The 19877-nt window shown below is 40.3% G+C and overlaps 1 protein-coding gene across 4 annotated transcripts in view; it reads right to left on the bottom strand.

The window, feature by feature from the left end:
- Positions 1–19877, bottom strand: part of jmjd1cb (jumonji domain containing 1Cb) — a 308660-nt gene that overhangs the window by 165354 nt on the left and 123429 nt on the right. For all 4 annotated transcript variants that reach the window (XM_078565870.1, XM_078565871.1, XM_078565872.1 and 1 more), the window contains exon 2: positions 6758–6922. In XM_078565870.1, coding sequence (XP_078421996.1) covers positions 6758–6922 — 165 coding nt within the window. The remainder of the gene's footprint in view (positions 1–6757; positions 6923–19877) is intronic.

Raw genomic sequence — 19877 nt, 5'->3', positions numbered from 1 at the left:
CCCAGAGAGCAGTGGAGGCAGGGTCATCGAATATTTTTAGTAGAGGTAGATAGATTCTTGACTAACAAGCGGGTCAACAGTTATCGGGAGTAGGCAGAATATGGAGTTGAGGCCACAATCAAATCAGCCATGATCTTATTGAATGGCAGAGCAGACTCAAGGGGGCGAAGGGCCTACTCCTACTTCTAATATGTATGCTCGTATAACTGAAGAGCTGCAGCAGGCTGCCTAACACATTTCTTTAGTCCCTTTGAGATTGCAGCTGGGATATAGGGAATCAGAAAAGTGTCTTTCACTATCCAATTCAGCAATCAGACACATGGTGGATGCAGTTATTCATGGTTGTGGTAGCCCTTTTAACTTCAACAATTTATTCAGAGAACGAAGGATACAAACAAAGCTGTAAGAAGCACAAGAGCATACAAATATACAAATAGCACTTCACCCCAACGTAATCAATTTGGTTCTGATGAAACGTGGAGGTCACAAGCTGAGTTACCTTGTGAATATGCATGATTTAACACTAAAATCTCCAAGAGGAGATAATTCACCATCACAGAACATAAATCGGTTGCAACCTCCAGAATGGAGACCATGAGGTAGGTTCAACCATGAAGTGCAACGTATCAAACTACACTTTTTTTTCAATTCTTGCAACAAGCACAAGTTTTTATTTTTACAGTGTCAAAAAAGGCTAGAACATAAGGACCTAAGAAAAGGAGCAGCAGCAGACCATGTGGCCCTTCGAGCCTGTTCTGCTATTCAATACGATCATGGCTGATCCTGGACTTCACCTCTACTTTCCTGCCTGTTCCCCATATCATATCCCATAATTTCCTGAGACACCAAAAATCTGTGTCTCAGACTTAGATATATTCAGTGAAATTATAACATTCCTCTGCTTGGCGGCATCTGCTATTTCAAAGGATTTAACACCACCATAAAAAAAGTAGGTAGAGGAATACAAACTATTGTGTTAAGCATTTGTCCAATATTGTGACTGATAGTAATTTCTAACCTTTTACTTTAACATTTTAAAAAGCGAATGCTTGAAATGCAAAGTCATGTTGAGGATGGACTATTAGTGCCTATTTCTCAGATTTTATTTCAATGATATCCACTCAGTTATCGTTTCCAAAACTACAAGAAAGTAAACTAAATAATTACAACATTTTAACCTCAATCCATTCAGGCCCCTTTCTCACTATCCTTGAGACTGCCAAGGGCTTCTTGGGAAGGGACATATGCAATAGTAAGCCAATTTAGTCTTGTGAACATAGAATGCATAGCATTTTTATAGTTCCTTAAGAATAGAAAAGCATCTGAAGACCCTTCAGAGTCAGAATCAAACAGAAATTCATGCCAAGCCAAAGAAGGAGCTACCAAGAGGGATGGCCGAAACCTTGGTTAAAAAGGTGGGTTATAAGGAGGGCCTTAAAAAGATGGGAGAGGGGTTGAAGAGTTTAGGCAGGGATGTGACATCTGGACAGCTGATGGCATAGCTGCCAATGAAGGCATGTAAGGAGGATGGGATGCACAAAAGGCTAGAGTCAGAGGACCGAGGAGTGGTAGGGAATGGGGCTGGTCGGAGAGAAGGTCACAAACATTGAGAAAAGTGAGAAATTAAGCCTTTCAAACACAGGCATGAGAATATTAATTTTGAGACACTGGCTGACCACACAGCCAGTGTAGGTCAGGAGGAAAGGGGTATCAGGTGAGCAGGAAAGCATATTGACAATGTTTTGTACAGGGGTACTTTATGGAGGGAGGGTTGGAAGGTTAGGCGGCAAAGCATTGGAATATTCGGGTCTAGAGGTTAGAAAAGGCATGCAGGAGGGCTGCAGCAGCATACGGATAAGCTCTTCATGCCAACGGCAAATTAGTACAATGCATCAGGGCATTGATTCCCAATGAAAGGCACTGGGCCCTGTAAAGTTAGACTGAAGTTCCTGCAACCATTTTTATTTTCTTATTTAAAATGTATATAACCTTTCAAGACAGGAGCAGAGTTGAGTGATGTCACCAAGGTAGAAGTAGGTATGATGAATGGATTCCAAGCCAGATCATGAACTGGACGCAAATCCTTTTCTCGATTGTTTATTTACAGAATGTAGCATTACATATGTCTGCCTCCTATCTCCTAAGCAGTGTCCCAGCAGTCTCCCTTTATAATTGCTCATAGTATTCAATTAAACAAAGCCCTTCAGCTACGTATCTTAAAATAATTAACACATCATTGACAGGGTGGTCTTTGTGATGGATGGCATAAAATGTCGGAAGTTCAGCTAAGGAGTCAAAGGAGCATTTAGCTTGTGATCTGTCTCATTCAGCCCAAGACAAACATATCCTGCCACACTTCCAGTCTACTTATTTATTTTCATGTCTCTTAACAACTGTACTCGGGGTTGCTTTTCAGAAATCAACCATTTTTGGGGCAGTCATCTTTTTTGAAACTGTTAGTCACCTTTTGCTAACATTCTGATTTGATACATCTGCTCCTGGTAAATGCACCAACCATGTGAATTGGGCCACACCAATCCAGTCTTTCATTGAATAGTCCTCAATTTACTGATCGCGGCCGACCCGGCTTTTGCGTATTGAACTAAATAAACATAACACATGCTCAAGTGCAGGCAGACATTATTGGACAACTTTATTTACACATCCCCAGTAGAGAGACAGTAAGCGGGCTCTCCACTGCATGCAATGAATGCTGGTCAGGGTTCAAAATACACAGGGGGCAGCAAGCAAATCCCCCCCAAAAAGCCCTGGAAAATTCAATCATGGAGGGCACCAATGAAAGGAAAGTTACCCCCATATGTGGAATGATCCACCAATCTGGAAAAGTCATGGAATTTGTAAATGACTTTTTCAGGTCATGGACAAGTCATGGCAATTTCCAAGGAAGGCCCAAAGCCATTGAAAAGTCATGGATTTTTATTAAGACAGGAATGAGGTTTTTCTGACATTTGGCAGAATTCTAGCTTTTTCCAATATTTTTCCGTGATCCACTTGCCCCTCATCATAATCTTTTGCTTCGCTTCTCATGTCTGGAATCCTTTTTTTATATATTCATTCATGGGATGTGGGTTTCGCTGGCTGGGCCAGCATTTATTGCCCACCCCTAGTTGCCCTTGAGAAGGTGATGGTGAGCAGCCTTCTTGAACTGCTGAAGTCCATGTGGTGTAGGTACACCCACAGTGCTGTTAGGGTTCCAAGATTTTGAACCAGCGACAGTGAAGGAACGGCGATATATTGCCAAGTCAGGATGGAGAGTTACCTGGAGGGGCACTTCCAGGTGGTGATGTTCCCATCCTGTAAAAGTTTTGCTCTCCTTCTGCCTGATCCTGCCCGCTGTCATTGCTAACTGGCTGTTTTGGAGACTGTCAGAACAACAGCAGTCATTGACCAAATATGCTGCCAATCAGGGACAGTCTATATGCCAAATTGGCTGTATTGGACACTGCTAGGACAACTGCAGTAATTGGCAGAATAGTACGTGCCAGATTTCATTCCCTCCTTTCTTGTCTGCCTCACGTGAGGAGGTGTGCGCTTGCTGGTTTCTGTTGCAGAATTTTGTTGCTGTGGAGGCAGAGGACTAAGCGGACACTTCCTTCAGAGCTGAAGCACTGTAAACAACGCAAGACAGAACAAGAACAAGTAGCTGGCGGAGACGATGACGTCTAAAACAATGCTGCATGTCTATAGTTGAGACACACTTGCTCCAATCTTTCACAAGACCCACCGAAAATTTCAACATGGAAAAGTTATGGAATTTTATTTTTACAAAGGTGCAAGAACCCTGTTTTATATTCATATATTAAAGAATATTGGAAACTTGATCTTCACCTCAGCTTAAAATCAATCTTATTTTGTTCCACTTACTTGAGCTTTCAGGATGGGAAGTTATTTTCCTTTTCTTGCAAAAAATTATCTATAATCAACTGGAGAGTTTATGTGACAGTGATTCCAGTAAGTTGAAGTTCCTTTGATGCTCCCACCCTCACCCCTTGACTGACTGTAGCTTGCTTCATCTTTCTTGATTTCTCACTATATAATTTAAGACTCACATATTATAGGCAAAAATATATATTGAAAGGTCTTGTTTATTGTTTCCCGGTGTTGTTATAAAGTCTAACAATTGTGGGTTGATCCCCTCCAGGTCAATGCCAAAACAATGTGGAGACACAATTGGACTCTGTTCTAGTTCTTTGATGCATTGACAAATTTGTAAAATTGCAAATGGGTAACAGGTTTCATGCTGGAAGCAGAGCATGGGAGATCCATTTATAATAAATGAACAAAAGCATCTTATTTATAGTGTCCAAGTTCAAGGATACACGCACACGCACGCACGTATATATATATATATATATATTACTCCAGTGTTTGGTAACTGTGCTACATTCTCTAAAGAAGGAAACCTTAACAAAAACAACACAAATAGAGAAGATTATACGTGACTGCATCATTCAATAAAGGAGTTAGAGAGAATGAAAAAAGAGCCCCTGAAAACCAAAAGGTAACCCCTGAAAATTAGCAAGTAGCCCTTGACAAAATCTCAAGAACAGCCCTCAGGAAAAAAAATTATTTTGACTCCTAATGCTGGTAAATGCACTGACCATATGGATTGGGCCACACCAATCCAAAATGTTGCAGTAGGATCCCCAGTTTACTGTGGTAAACTGGACATTTTTCCTCAGATTACCCTGGAAGGGTAAGTGTCTCAAACGTTTGAACAACAGATGAAGCTAGCCATTTCACGCTGCTACTATACAGCTGCAACACGAGCAGTGTTCTCCACTAACAGGATGCTGCCGTCAAGCCAAAAAGATGTCCTGCCTATCACACAAATAAATAATGTTGTATATGATTTTCAGTGCCGGTGTGACACCAGGTACATAGGCTGTTCGTCCCAATGACTAGTGGATAATACACATCCCTTCAGCTGTTCGCAACAGGCAAAGAACTGGTGGTACCCAAACAGCCCGTGCTTGCAAAATTCAAAACCTGGTGTCCAACATTAAATGTGATTCTGCAATTGGACAGCACTTGTTCAACAATCCTGATTGTGCTAAGAATTACACTGACAACCAAGTTGGGCTTGCAGTGTGGTTCACTTACATGTGCTAGAAGCTACATATTTTCCACACACAGAACCCTGTCCTTGGCAAACAAAAAGAGCATGTCCATGCATTGCGACTTTTTCAACTAAACAAAAGCTTGGGGCACAGCCATTCCCTGGTTCGTTCCCCATGACAATGCCTTGACCAGAATCAACCTGCCTGGATTTAATTTAAACAAAAGCTTGGCAGTTAATTGTTCCTGGGACATTTTCCATGGCAACGCCTTTACCAGAGTCAACTTGCCAACCAATCAGCACTCCCTTCTTATGCAGTATCAACTGTTCGTCCCTTTAGATTTGGTATTCTTGAGAATCTGTCCTGATGCAGTGCAAGATAAAAAGTTTCAACAGCATGTCTCTTTTTCAGCAATAATAATCAAAGCATGAATCCCTTTCACATTATTGTCTAGTTATGTTTCATGTAGCAGCATCCAGAGCTTTAAAGCTGTTCAGATTCTACCAGCAATTCCTTAGCCAAACCTTAATGAATGTTCTTCGTTTCCTTGGTCAAGGTGTCAGCTTGCCTCAGTGCAAGCATTTTCACCTCAGTCACAAAGTGCTGGTTCAATCCTTACTCCAAATTCTCATGCACATAATCTAGGCAGCATTGAGATAATATTCGTAGTGTCGTCTTTCATATGAGATATTAAACGGAGGGCCTGTCTCCTTCTCAAACAGACACAAAAGATTCCATGGCACGATTTGCAGAGTAGCAAGAGTTCTCCCAGTGTCCTGGCCAACATTTATTCCTCAATGAATTCTACTTTCACATACACAATAATTCTGGAGCTAGTTATACAGTAGAAATAAGCTTCAAAGTAGCACTTTCCATATAACATGGAAAGACCATTGTGTGATGTAGAAATTATTAATAACCTTTTGTGAACAGAAAATGATGTCAGGCTTTCTGGCTCACAATATTGGAGACTAGAGATAAAAGGAAGTGAATGAGTGAAATTAACAGTTGAAGCAGTTTTAGTTCAGTGAAGGAAGGGAAAGATTCAATTTACCTTTAATGTTTGGTTCATTTCGCCATTATACACAGTGCTCAAATACCTAGTTTATACTTGAGTTTGACCTGGGTTATTTTTTAAAAACAGAAAACATTACATTAATCAACAAATAGGTTTTAGATCCAAGATTTTGTATCCAAGTGCTCATTTTGTATTTTCAGTTGCTAATACTTCATTTCTTCTTGGATAGTCTAGCATACCATAAACTAGCAACTTTGAAAACAAAAAAAAACAATTTCCTTTATGCTGCTTTGGCTGGGATTGAGAACAGTCTTAAGAACAAGACTTAGGAAGCAAAGCCATAAGATAAAACAAAAGGTTATGTTAAAAATTGCCTTTAGGAATGTGGATCTATAGGCGGGGAAAATTATCAAGAATACGGTTACAGAATATGAAGGTCAAAACAATCTGAGCCGAACTATTTCAAAAGATTCAGAAATAAAATCAAAGGGCAATGAAGCCTTTAAAAATCATTGAAAGAGGGAAACAAAAGAAATCTTGGAAGATGTAAGAGAAATTGAATTGCCGACATACACAGGCGTTTTCTTAAGCTATATATGAAGTAGATATAACATTAACAAATACTTTGGGTAGAGGTTAATTTAATTTTTTTACTCACCAAAGCAGGCCACTGAAGCTGCTTACTCTTTGATCCCTGAGTCTGGCTGGGGTTCTTTCTCTTAGCCCAGACCAGCTGGTGCTCCACCAAGAAAATCTGAAAATCTTCATAAACTTTAACCCACTCACGTTTTTCCCATTCTAGGTCATCAAATTCCACATATACCTAGGGAAAATAGAATGAAAAATTAAGTGTACTGCAAAAACCAACTGCTTTCCTCTAAACTATTACTGTAGCTCTGGAGCTCAATCGTCAACAAGAAAGTCAAAGTTCCAAATCTTTGTGTAATGGATCAGACATCTGGCTTGTCTCTGATTGTTACCAACTCATATTACCCTGCTAGTGTGTCACCACATTAAGAATACATTTTTAAAAAGTAGGGTTATATGGAAATCTTCATAAATTAATCCATTTACATTGGAAGTCAGTTTAATAGCAGGTCACTGTGAATCTATCTTTTAAAAGTGATCATCTGGAAATTTTTGAAATGTACTGTTATTAGTGGAAAGCTAATGCTCCCATCTATCATGTAAAAGAAACTCTTCAGTGAGCAAAGGTCTGCACCTGCATCCAAGTTGCACATTGCAAAACCCCTGATGCCAAATTCATGTGCAATTGGTATCCTGAGTCTGGTCTGGCCACTGGAACATTGCACTCTACAGATACTGGTCCAAAACCTCTATGTGACTGTGACAATGATTGCCAAAACTCTTTTTGGGGGGTGGGGGAAGGAAAGCAATTCTCAGCAAAGACAATGTTCAAGGAGCACGATGCCAGCAAACAATACATTATTTAGCAAGTTTGGCTGAGATATAAATAAATGTCTCTTCTATTTTAGTAATAACTTTGTACTTGAGAAATCATGGATAACAATGTCTAGTTTCCGAAACTATTTATAGATAAAACTGATATTCTAAAGAGATCAATTTTCAGAAAGAAACCAGAGAGAGTGATGAAATTAAGTTTTCTCACCGTGTTTGGTGAACATTTTGTCTGTTTTTGCAAAGTATTATGGTAAATAATTAATTTTGAAATGCTGGTAGTATAACGTAAAGATATAGAAAAACCACTGAGTCACTCATACTGAGGTGAAACTGAATTAAATATTTCCAAGTTCACTGTCGTGGTATGTTTGTTTGCATAGGCCTGTTATGCAATTTTAAGATTCTTCCTCTGTATGAAATTACATTGCAAGCAATGCAAAAGTATTAGGTATTAACATTTTATACCAGTAGTCTTTTAAAATTGTTAATTTTTAACACTGACTTGAGTTGACTTGGGCATTATTTCCTGTGTTTCCAACAAAATGCTTTTTTTTAAAAATTCCTTTCCATGTGCTGTGTTTTCAGCACATAATTAAATGCAATTAAAAGTACATTTTTTTCTGACCAGTTCTAGCAAATAGTCACCTACTGAATTTTAAGGATTATGGCTGACAAAAAGGAGCAATTTCTGGAATTTATTTTGTGCTGTCATCAGATACTTGGAATAAATCTGATTTGAGAGAAGTTTCAACCATCTGCATACCCAAGACAACCCTAGCCTCTTGTAGCAGTACGTTCAATTGGCTGCAAAATCTGTACTAGCAGAATTCAACAGCTCATTCAATGGGAAATGTCAGGACTAAATTGGTTTCTGTAGTTACTTATAAGAATCTGTTCAGAAACCAAACTTGATGGAATAATTTATTTTTCATGTTTATGTGCAACTTTATAAGACAACGGAATAGATGATCATAATGCTAAGACTAAGAGAAATGACAGATAGTTGCAAGGTTCTAGACTTTATCGTTTAACAAGAAATGAGAGCTGCCTGATTGTTTACGTCAAGCAAACGGTTACAACACAAAAGTCATGCCATAGTATAAATCACAACTCGGCTTCAGTTCTGGTAGGAGATCCAACTCCCAAAGGTGATCCACATTGTACATCATCCACATGCAGCGTTACAACTCTAAGAACTACCCGAGAAAAAAAAAACTGTTTCATCAAGAAAACATTGTACAGCAGATATGTTAACTTATGACCTTTTCCTAATTTTGGTTTACTGCATTGTTTACATTGTATAAAGTAATTTGTTAAAAAAAGGACAAGTTATTTAACAATGTACATATTGGTTTGACAGTGGAGTATTTTCCCATTTTTGGAAGGGTTAGAAGACTATGTTGAGGTACCACATATTCTCCAACCATCTAATACTCTTTAACAATAATCTAATTACTTAACTTGGACATGCTAGTTTGTACAAGGCACAAAAGTAAAGCTCGAGTTTTGATTTATAGGGTCTGCGTAAGCAAACTGCCTTTTTGCCGCAAACATGAGAAATAGCCTAGAAAAAGATCTCAACTGTAAAAATGGTTAACAGGAAAGACATGTTTTGTGCACTTCAATTCATGATAAAACTGTAGCAGACATCAATTGAGGGAAGTACCAGTTCTGAAATGCAAAAGTGATGTTGGGATTAATTGAGTACCCTATAAAACCTATAAGGGACATGTACATTTCAGAATACTACAAGGTCATTATATAACACTGGGGCTCCGAAAATGTTACTAATACATAAAGTTATGGTTCAGAATAAGAACATATGTTTTTAGGAATAACTACTGGGTACACAAGAGATCCAATTTGGATAGATCAACCCAATCTACATACTTTGAGCATATTTCTTAATCTGTCATAAAGTTGTGGGTTCAGGCCCCACCCCAGAAACTTAAATTTAACATAATCTACGTCGACAGTTCAGTGCTTTGCTGATGAAGCGCTTCGCTATGGGAAACGCTGTCTTTCAAATATGACGTTAAACGAAGGCTTCATGTTGCTTCCCAGAGACAGCAAAATATTCCACAGCACTTTTCAAACAAGTGGAGAGTTCTCCAACATTTATCCCTCAATCAACATCGCAGTTTATTCAATGATTTACGTCAATATTATTTATGAGAAACTGGTGTGTTCAAATAGGCTGCATATTTCTCACCATAAGCACAGTAATAACATTTCAAAAATACTTCATTGGCTGTGAGGTGCTTTGGAACAGCCTGGGATTCTCAAAGTCATTGTATAAAAGTAACCTTTTCCTCAACTCATTCAACTTTATCCTTCTTAATTTTGTTCCAAATGCTTTTTGAATAAATATTTTCCATGCAAATTCTCTCCTTATTCCTAACCTGTAAACATAAGTGCAAAAGTAAAATACTGATGCTGGAAATCTGAAATCAAAACAGAAAATGCTGGCAATATTCATTAGTCTGGCAGCATCTATAAAGAGAAAAATAGAGCAAACATTTCACGCCAATGACTTTTCATCAGAATTGGGAAAAGTTGGAGATGCAATAAGTAAGTGAAGGTGATGGTGGTCAAAAGAACAAAAGTGAAAGTCTTTGACAAGTTGGAAGGCATGAGAGTAAATTAAAAGTTGGTGGTACAACACTAAAGGGAGTGGTAAAGGGACAAATAAAGAAACAAAAGATGTATCTCGAGAAGGTATGAATGGCAGGGTCATAGACAATTGCCATTCAAAAGCAAAGAACAGAAAATAAGAGAGAGAGACAAGAGAGAAAACCAAACAAACCAGCAAAGAAATAGGAAACAAAATGGAGGCAGAGGACACAATTTGAAATTGGCGAACTCAGTGTTGAGCCCAGAAGGCTTTAAAGTAATCAATCGAACAATGAGGTGCTCTTCCTCGAGCTTGCATTGAGCTTCATTGGAATACTGCAATAGGCCTAGCACACAAGTGGTCAGGATGGGGAGGAAGGTGAAGAATTAAAATGACAAGGTTGGAAGGGTTACACTTGTAGGTTGAACGGAGGTGTTCCACAAAGCAGTCACTTGGTCTGTATGTGATCTCCCCATTGTATAGCAGACCATGTTGTGAGGAGTGAATGCAATACACTAAATTGAAAGAAGTGCGTGTAAATCACTCCTTAACCTGGAAGGAGTGTTTGGGGCTTTGACCAGTGAGGAGGTAAAAGGGCAGATATTGCGTCCACTGCACTTAGATGGAAGGGATAGAGTACTGGGGTGGTTAAGGGTTGGACTTGGGTGTCTTGGAGGGAACAGTCCCTTCGGAATGCTAAAAGGGGAGTGGAGAATTTGTTTATTGATGGTATCATACTGGAGGTGGTGGAAATGGCAATGGATGATCCATTGAATAGGTGGAAACTCTTTCGAGTTACCAACAGTCACAGACTGCAACTCTCTTTCGAGTACAATCACAGTTCTTGGTTTCCGGGAGTGGGACATGAACCCACAACCTTCTGATTCAAAGATGAGGGTGCTATGAACTGAGCCACCACAAGGGAACCCTATCATGATTCTGGGAGGGAGGGATAAGGGTGAGAACAGGTTTGCAAGAAACGGGACGGACATGGTCCAGGGCATTGGCAACCGGGGGGGTGGGGAGGGTAATCCTTGGTTGAGCAAAAAGGAAGAAGTACTGAAATGTAAGGTTGCATCATCAGAACAGCTGTGACGGAGATGCAGAAACCATGTGGGTACCCATTGTAACACCTTTTATTTGGAGGAAAGGAATGAATTAAAGGCCAAGTTATTCAATGTGACAAGTTTAGCCACGTAGAGGGTGGTGTTAATGGCCACCACCTGTGAGCATGTCTACTTCAATTTGAGCACTTTCCCATATGAACAATTTGGTTGAATCAATTTGTCAATACCACCTTCCTAATGTTAGAAAAAAAAACACCAAAGTATTTCGGATGGTGGAAATCAGAAGTCAAGACAGAAAATGCTGGAAATACTCAACATCTGTGAAGACAGAACCAGAGTGAACTTATCAGGTGAGTGACATCGCGTCGTAATGTTTGTACTAGAACATGGGTTGGTCAAATATAAATGCAACTCACATGAAAAACAACATTTCGCAAAGCATATCAGACCAGATGAATTGTGAGACCGTTGAACAGTCAAACTACAGCAGGGCTATAAATGGTTAACTTGCCTGATATGCACTGAAAGTGGAATGTGAACAATCTACCAATCAAATACCACACGGGAAGCCAGGAGGGAATTAACTAACTGTCAGCAGTAACTGGAATAAATATTCTCAATGTAAACCTTGAAATCGTAAAGGAAAAAGGGCCTTTTATCCTTATGAACTGCTCAAATGGAATCTGATCAGCATCTGCAATTAATTCCAGTGGAATTAAGCTGGAGTCTACTGGAATCGTTGCAAAATATCCGGTGGGAGAAGTGATGCAAAAATTAAGCAGACTGATTTTCTGTCCAACCTAAAACATTTGTGGGTTCTTCTTCACAAGTCTCCATCTAAATAAAACTGCACAACACAAAAACAGGCCATTCAACCCAATTAATCTGTGCTGCTGTTTCGACTTCCCATTCCATCCTTTTGACATCACTTTCTATTTCCTTTCTCTTCATGTATTCATCTATTTTCCTTCTGAAACAATCTCAGCTTCTTAACCTCAACTTGCTGAGTTCCACTTTCTAGCCACTGCGTAAAAAAAATCTTTCCTTATTGAATTTATTAGTAACTATTATTTATGGCCCCTAGCTTTGGATTCTTTCACGAGTGCATTTTCCACATTTACCCAGTACAGCACATTGATAATTATGAAAGCATTTATTAGGTCTAAACCATTCTTAAAAGCCCAGCTTGTTTAATCGGTCCTGATAACTACATTATTTCAGTTCTATCATCTGTGTAAATCTTTTCAGCACTTTCTACAATGCTTTTGCAGTGTGGATAGCAAACTGTGCACAGTATCTTAAGTGCAGCCTGGACAGGATCCTATATGAGTTCAACGTAACATAACATCATCACTTATGAATTCTATACAGCAAGAAACAAATCCCAGTGTTTTGTTAGCACTTCTAATTCTGTTGCTGACCTGTGATACTGCTTTTCATGATTTGCTCTTCTCTATCCCAAGATTCCTATGCCCTTCCAACCCATTCAGTTTCTTCATTTGCTAAGGTGTAGGTTATGTTTCTATTTTTCTTCCCAAAGTGCATAACCTCACACTAAATTTCTTTTGCCACTTAAATTATCCAGTCCAAAAGTTTGTAATATTTTCCGTTATAATGCATCCTCTCTCAGTGTTAGCTATAGTGTCCCTACTCCCCACATTTTAATAATATCTGCAGATTTTGATATCCAGTTACTTGTTGCAAAGTCCAAATATAAATTACAATTAACATTGGTCCCAGTACTGACCCTTGCGGAACACCATTTTCTACCTTCCTCCGATCCGAACCACCCTTTACCCGAACACATGGCTTTCTGCATTTTTTAGCCAATTTTCTATCCATTCAGCTAAATATTACAAGACCCCCCCAATACTTAGTGCAGTGAACCATGTAATTGGATTTAGACTGCAAGTTTCTTTCTGACTAAGCAACAATGGCACATTTAAGGGCAATTTAGGGTTTCTGTCACTTGGGAATTCATTTTGGTCTGACTGCATATTGCTCATCTTCAAAACACTGGGAGAGCAAGACAGTCCAGAAGTGTGCTGCAACTGGGCACCATATAGTGCCTAAGGACTTGATCCAGTTGTGAAAACATTATTCACATTACTCCACCAACACTTACTCAGCTTTAGTTTTTCTCATCATTTTGTCATCTTCAATTATGAAACCTTTTCTTATTCTTCTTTCCATTGTTTCTACTTCAAAACTTTCCAACATAGAGTCTTAAATGAACCATAATTTCCACCAGTTAAACATTGGGAAGACCAAAGCCATCATCCTCAGCCCCTGCCACAGTGATGGTGATTGTTTGTCTTAATCTATTGTAAAGTGTACTGCACGCATTTCTCTTCCCCATTCCCACACCACCTCCTGCCTTTTCCCCAACTCCCCATCCTCCAGAATGAGGAAGTGTTTTTGTTTTCTTCTCAATAATAATTCATTTTTCATAGGTGATCTTTGAAAAAAATTGGCAATTGCATCAGGGGCAGTGACATATTCTGCTTAATTTATACCAAAATGAATTCCCATTTTGCTCTGGGTTCACATTATGCAAGTGAAGGACAAAAAGATTTGTAAAGATGGTAATACCATCATCTCAGAGTCAGAAAGTCATGGGTTCAAGCTCCACCACTAGACTGAAATAGAAATTCTAGACTAACAGCTCTGGCAGTGCAATAGTCTTTCAGTAGTGCACTGAAGTACCATCATACAGAAGAGGCATTAAGCCAAGTCATTGCCTGCCAGCTCAAGTGGACATCGTTTCCCAAGCATTTTTTCAGGAACAGTATCCTAGTATCCAGTCCAATACTTACATCTCAACTAACAGCAAAACAGATTACCTGGTCATATATCTAATTACTATTTGTAGCACCTTGCTGGGTGTAAATTAGTTGCCACACTTGCCCACAAAGGAATAGTGGTCAATCTTCAAGGTACCATATCTCAGGGTCAAAGTCAACCTTTGAATCTTTGAAAAATCCTTCCAAAAATCTGGTCGATTTGTACCAGAGTATAAAATGTGAAACACCAGTCTTGATGTAGGTGGTCACCATTTTGAAACGTACGGATGGGTCTTAACCTCCCACAAATCTTTTTGGCAACATGGCTCTTATCGCCTACTTGATCCTATGTGCCGGCCTATGTGGCGAATATTACCCTAAACATCAATTTTTAAGCTGAAAAATTGAGCCCAATTGCTAATGCAAGTATAGCCCTAAACATGCATTTATTAGCTGAGAAATGGGGTGGTGGGTGGCGGGGAGGGGGGGGGGGTTTGTTGACTTATATACTAAATATAGACCTAAACATGCATTTTGGCGCCCATAAAATGGAGTAGTCTTTTGGGCTGGGTCGATTTATAATACGCTGTAATCTATGGTAATGAATTGATTGTAAAAGGCTTTGGAAAGTTGTTTTCTCAGTTATGGGGATAGGGTATAGAAGCACCAGAGTCTGAGGGCACTCAGTGGGACTGCAAGTCCAGGAGGATTTTAGAGGTAGCTCGGGTCTGCCAGTACTCAAGGACAGCATAAGACTTGCAAGGTGACAAGGCATTCATGGACTCAGCAAAGAATAAGGAGTGCTTGCAGATCAAGCCTTGATCAGGAGAGGATGGAGAATTCAAGAGCGGACTTTTTAAAAAGGAGCAGTGATGATGGTACTTTAAGTGAAGAAAGCAATGCCTGTTTAAAACAGCTCTCAACAGTGTCAGTTAACTATAAGGCATGGGAACGTAGTGGTTAGGAGCTGGGTGGGCTTCGAAACCTTAGCAACACATCACTCAAAATTCAGACATCCATGTTCAATTTCTGCTTATATTACAAACTTACTCATTTCTATTTGAATCTGATTGACAATAAGGATTGGAAAGTTAAAACAAATGACAACTAGGCTGTGCATGTGAATCCTCTGAGGTTCCATGGTACACAACCATCAGACCACAAATGTAAAACCCTGAACACTTCTGGAGTGGAAAGGGAAATCAGGGAACAGGAGTTGGGTCACAATGGAGTCAATTTTGGAGATGAAGCTATGGAGCTGGGATAGGGGTGAGCTATCGGGCGACATGTGTCAAGAAAAGGAGGAAGGAAAATTTAAGGGCTTGGTAGATGCTAAACAACTCTGGATATTTGAGCCAAAGCAAATCATAACCTTTTCTTCATTTTCATTCATGGATTGTGAGCATTGCTGGCAAGGCCAGCATTTATTGCCCATCCCTAATTGGCCTTGCAAAGGTAGCAATGAGTTGCCTTCTTGAACTGTTGTAGTCCATGTGGTGTTGGTACACCCACAGTGCTGCTAGAGAAGGAGTGCCATGATTTTGACCCAGCAATAGCAAAGGGACAATGATATCATTCAAAGTCAGGATGGTGTGTAACTTGGAGGGGAACTTGCAGGTGGTCATGTGCCTATGCATCTGCTACCTTTATTTTTCTAGGTGGCAGAGGTCATGGGTTCAAAAGCTCCTGTTGAAGGAGCCTTGGCAAGTTGCTGCAGTGTATCTTGTAGATGGTACACACTGCTATTATTGGTGGCAATGCTGGTAGTGGAGCGAGTGCTGTTCAAGCAGGTTATTTAGTCCTGGATGGTGTCGAGCTCCTTGAGTGTTGTTGGAGCTGCACTCATGCAGGTAGTTCCAGAATATTCCATTAGACTCCTGACATTTACCGTGTAGATGGTGGACTGGCTTTGGATAGAGTTGAGTTTCTGGCCACAGAGTTCCCAGCCTCTGACCTGCTCTTCTAGCCACAGGATAGATGTCAGTGTTGCTCAAGGGAGATGATGGCATAGTGGTAATGTCATTGGACTACTAATCTAGAGACTTAGGCTAATACTATGGGTTCAAATCCCACCACAGCAGCTGGCGGAATTTGAATTCAGTTAATAAATCTGGAATATAAAGCTAGTAATAGTGACCATGAAACTATCGATTGCCGAACCCATCTGGTTCACTAATGTCTTTCAGGGAAGGAAGTCTGCCATCCTTACTTGGTCTAGCCTACATATGAGTCTAGACCCACAGCAAAGTGGTTGACTCCTAACTGCCCCCTGAAATGAACAAGGTCAGTTCAAAGGCAATTAGGGATGGACAACAAATGCTGGCCTTGCTGATGACACCCACATCCCATGAAAGAATTTTTTTAAATGTCCTGGAACAGCTTGGCTAGTTATGGAGCACAGGTCTTCAGTTCGACAGCTGGGATGATATTGTCAGGGGCCCATTGCCGAATCCAATCTCTTCAGCTGTTCCTGATATCATGTGGAGTGAACTGAATTGTCTGAACTGGCCGAGATGAATCATCCACTTGTCACTTCTGGCTGAAGATGATTGCAAATGGGTCCTTTACACTGATGTACTGGGCTCCACTTTCATTTACAATGGGGCTGTTTTTGGAGCCTTTTCCTCCAGTTAGTTTCCCACCACATTTCACAATTGGATTTGGCAGGACTGCAAAGCTTTGATCAGCTCCTTTAGGTGTGGGAACAACAGGCTGTTGTTCAACTAGTCTGTGGGACAGCTCTCCCAATTGTCACACAAGTCCCCAGATGTTAGGAAAGAGCACTTTGGAGGTCAACCAGGTAGGGTGTGCCATTGTTATTTCCAGTGCCTACGTCAATGTGAGTGACCCATCTGATTTCATTCTTTTCTGTAGTAGTTTTGGTACAACTGAGTGTCTTTCCAGGTCATTTCAGGCAGTTGGAATCAACCATATTGCTGTGGGTCTGGGTCACATGAAGGCCAAAATGGGTAAGGACTGCAGCTTTCTTTCCTTACACTCAAGAGTTGAAGGTGAAGGTGAAGGGAGTGAAGTAGATTAGTCAGTCATTGTACAGGGAGTCTGGGTCTGTGATTATCCTTCAGCTGAGAGATTCAGTGTAGAGAGGGAGGTGTGGTATTGCTTGAGGCAGTCAAGCAAATTCTGGTAGCGGACAGGTACATATTTTGTTTGTGGCCTGAGCTTTGAAGACCTTTATCAGGGAATCGCACAGATAAAAACTATGAATTACTCAGTGGAAATCAGAGCATCACATCCAGAGATCTGAACTAATGAAAAATCAGGAAGCAAAAATCTGGTATCAGTAATAGTGGCCATGAAATTGTCAGATTATTGTAGAAACCAACATGGTTCATTAATAACTTTTGGGGAAAGAAACCTGCTGTCCCAGCTGCTCTGGTCTATGTGTAACTCCAGTCCCTCAACAATGTGGTTGATTCTCAACTGCCATCTGAAGTAGCCTAGGAAGCCACTCAGTTGTATCTCAAGGATGGACAATAACCTCCCCCCCACCCCAAGAAGAGTCATCAGGACTCAAAACTGGTTTTTTTCTCTCCACAGATGCTGTTAGGCCTGCTGAGTTTTCCCAGCATTTTCTGTTTTTGCTGTTGACAACCACCTATCTTGCCACAACCCACATCCCATGAATTTAAAAAAAACAAGGATCTGTCAAGCAGGTTAACACGAGTCTTGCTGTTGTGATAAATGGAGGACTAATGCAGGGTGTTTGACAGCATGCCATGAGAGTGGGAGGAGGGGAAGAAAACCCCCTCATTTTAGAGGGTCAGAAAGTAAGGCTAATGGAGTTGAATATGAGAAAACCTGACTTTACTCGGTGTGTTCAAGCAACATGTCCATCCTAGCTAAGATATACAACAGTTCTCCAATGTTTAGGGGTCAAGCCCACCAAAAATACTCCTGCCCCTCATACTAATCACCTGGTCAGTCTGCAAAAAAATCTTTCCCCCCTCTTTTTCACTGATATCTCTCCTACTTCTCTTCACCTCTCCTGTGCCACTTATGACTGTCTTTATTTCTTAGACCATTTGTGTCCCACAACTTCCTAGGCTCTCTCATCCTCCTATTATTCTTTTATTCGATTTCATCACGTCTTTGTCTCTCCTGTCTTTACATGCATGGAAGTACACAAGAGTAAATTCAGATAAAAACATGGTGGTAGGGTGAGGAGGCAGCCTGGGAAATACCAGCTTCCATCTCCTGCATGGCGAGAAATAAACTATTGACTGCTGCAGGCTACATTTGAGGGGAGATTCTCGCTTCTCCCTTCCTATCCCTTCTCCCAATTGCTCATGCTTGTCCCCTTTAAATTGCTCATGTTTATTCCCACACAGTCAGTTACATTACATTCCCTATCCCCTTAAAATTCCAACTATATTGTCACCACTACCTCGTACCATCTTGACCCACTCAAGCCCCCATAAACTCTCCTTTCCCTTGCTCCATTCTCAATCTAATCTCAGTAACTCCCGCTCTTACCCCAAAGGATGTGATAAGAAGCCCAAGGCCTCCCCACCTGATTAGCCCCCTTTCCTTCAAATGTTGCCCTCAAAGAGAGTTGTTTACTTTCAAAATTCAACTTCTAAAGAAATTAAATTATAATGAAGAAAGATGCTGCCTTCTCTGTCTCATTCTATTAGCAACTAAGATCCAAGACTTAGAGGAACAAAACAGGAATTAATTACTTTTCCTATTAATAAGACATATTGGATATTTAGTTGTCTTCAGAATTCAACTTTGTTTGGAAAAGGAACAACATCATGTCATGTCTCCCTGCCTACTAAATATACTTTCTAAGGTTTATAAAACACAAAAGCCTACAACATTTGTGCAGCCAGAATTCTATAATTTAGGAGAAATTTCAAAATGAAAGTGCTGGGCAGAAAATGCTGTAAATTGAAGAAACATATTCCGTTGGTAGAGATGAGTGAGAACAGTTGCATCATGGGAAATTCAGCACACATACATAGTCAGATTGCATAATCCAATTTCAGACGGCAGAGTTACAACTCTGGCCAAAAAATATCAAATCCAGATTTTCGCAAGGGATTGAAACCTTCACAAAGCGTGGTTAGAATGTGGAGCTCACGACCACAGGAAGCGGTTGACTCAAACAGCTTAGATAATTCCAAAAGGAAAATAGACGAGCACAAGAGAAAAGGGAATACAAAAATTTGCTAAAAAGTTGAAATGAGGTTGATGGAATGGAAGGAAACTCATGCAGAGCATAAACTGCTGAGTTGGACCAAACAGCCTAGCACTGTGCTGTTTTGAATCATTCCATGGCCTTGCCCTTGCCTATTGCTGAAATCTCCTCCAGAAAGATTTGCATTTCTATAGCACCTCTCATGAATATAGGGCATTCCAAAGTGCTTAATAGCAATCAAGCTTTTTTTTGAAGTGTAGTCACTGTTGCAATGTAGAAAATATCACAGGCAATTTGCATCCATCAAGCTCCAGCAAACTAATGTGATGATGACCAGATGATCTGCTTTTGTGCTGTTTATTGAGGGATAAACATTGGCTGGGGAACCGGGAATAACTCTTCAGTTTAGAGCGCCATGGGATCTTTCACTTCCACCTGAGACAGCAGACAGACAGAGGGCGCTGGTTTAATGTCTCATCCAAAAGACAGCATCACTGACAATGCAGCATTCCCTCAATGCTGCACTGGAGTGTCAGCCTTGCTTTTTGCACTTAAGTTGTGCAATGGAACTTGAACCCACAGCCTTCTGGCTCACAAGGTGAAAGTGCTATGAACTGAGCTACATGTGTCGCCCTACAACCCTCATATCTGCACTCATCTAATTCTGGCATCTTCAACCTCCCCAATTTTAAATGCTCTAACGTTGGCTGCCGTTCCTTCATGTTTCTTGG

Source organism: Cetorhinus maximus, chromosome 20, assembly GCF_964194155.1.
Source record: "Cetorhinus maximus chromosome 20, sCetMax3.hap1.1, whole genome shotgun sequence".
Lineage (NCBI taxonomy): Eukaryota > Metazoa > Chordata > Chondrichthyes > Lamniformes > Cetorhinidae > Cetorhinus > Cetorhinus maximus.
Note: the sequence above shows the minus strand (reverse complement) of the source record. Positions and strands in the feature narration are given on the sequence as shown.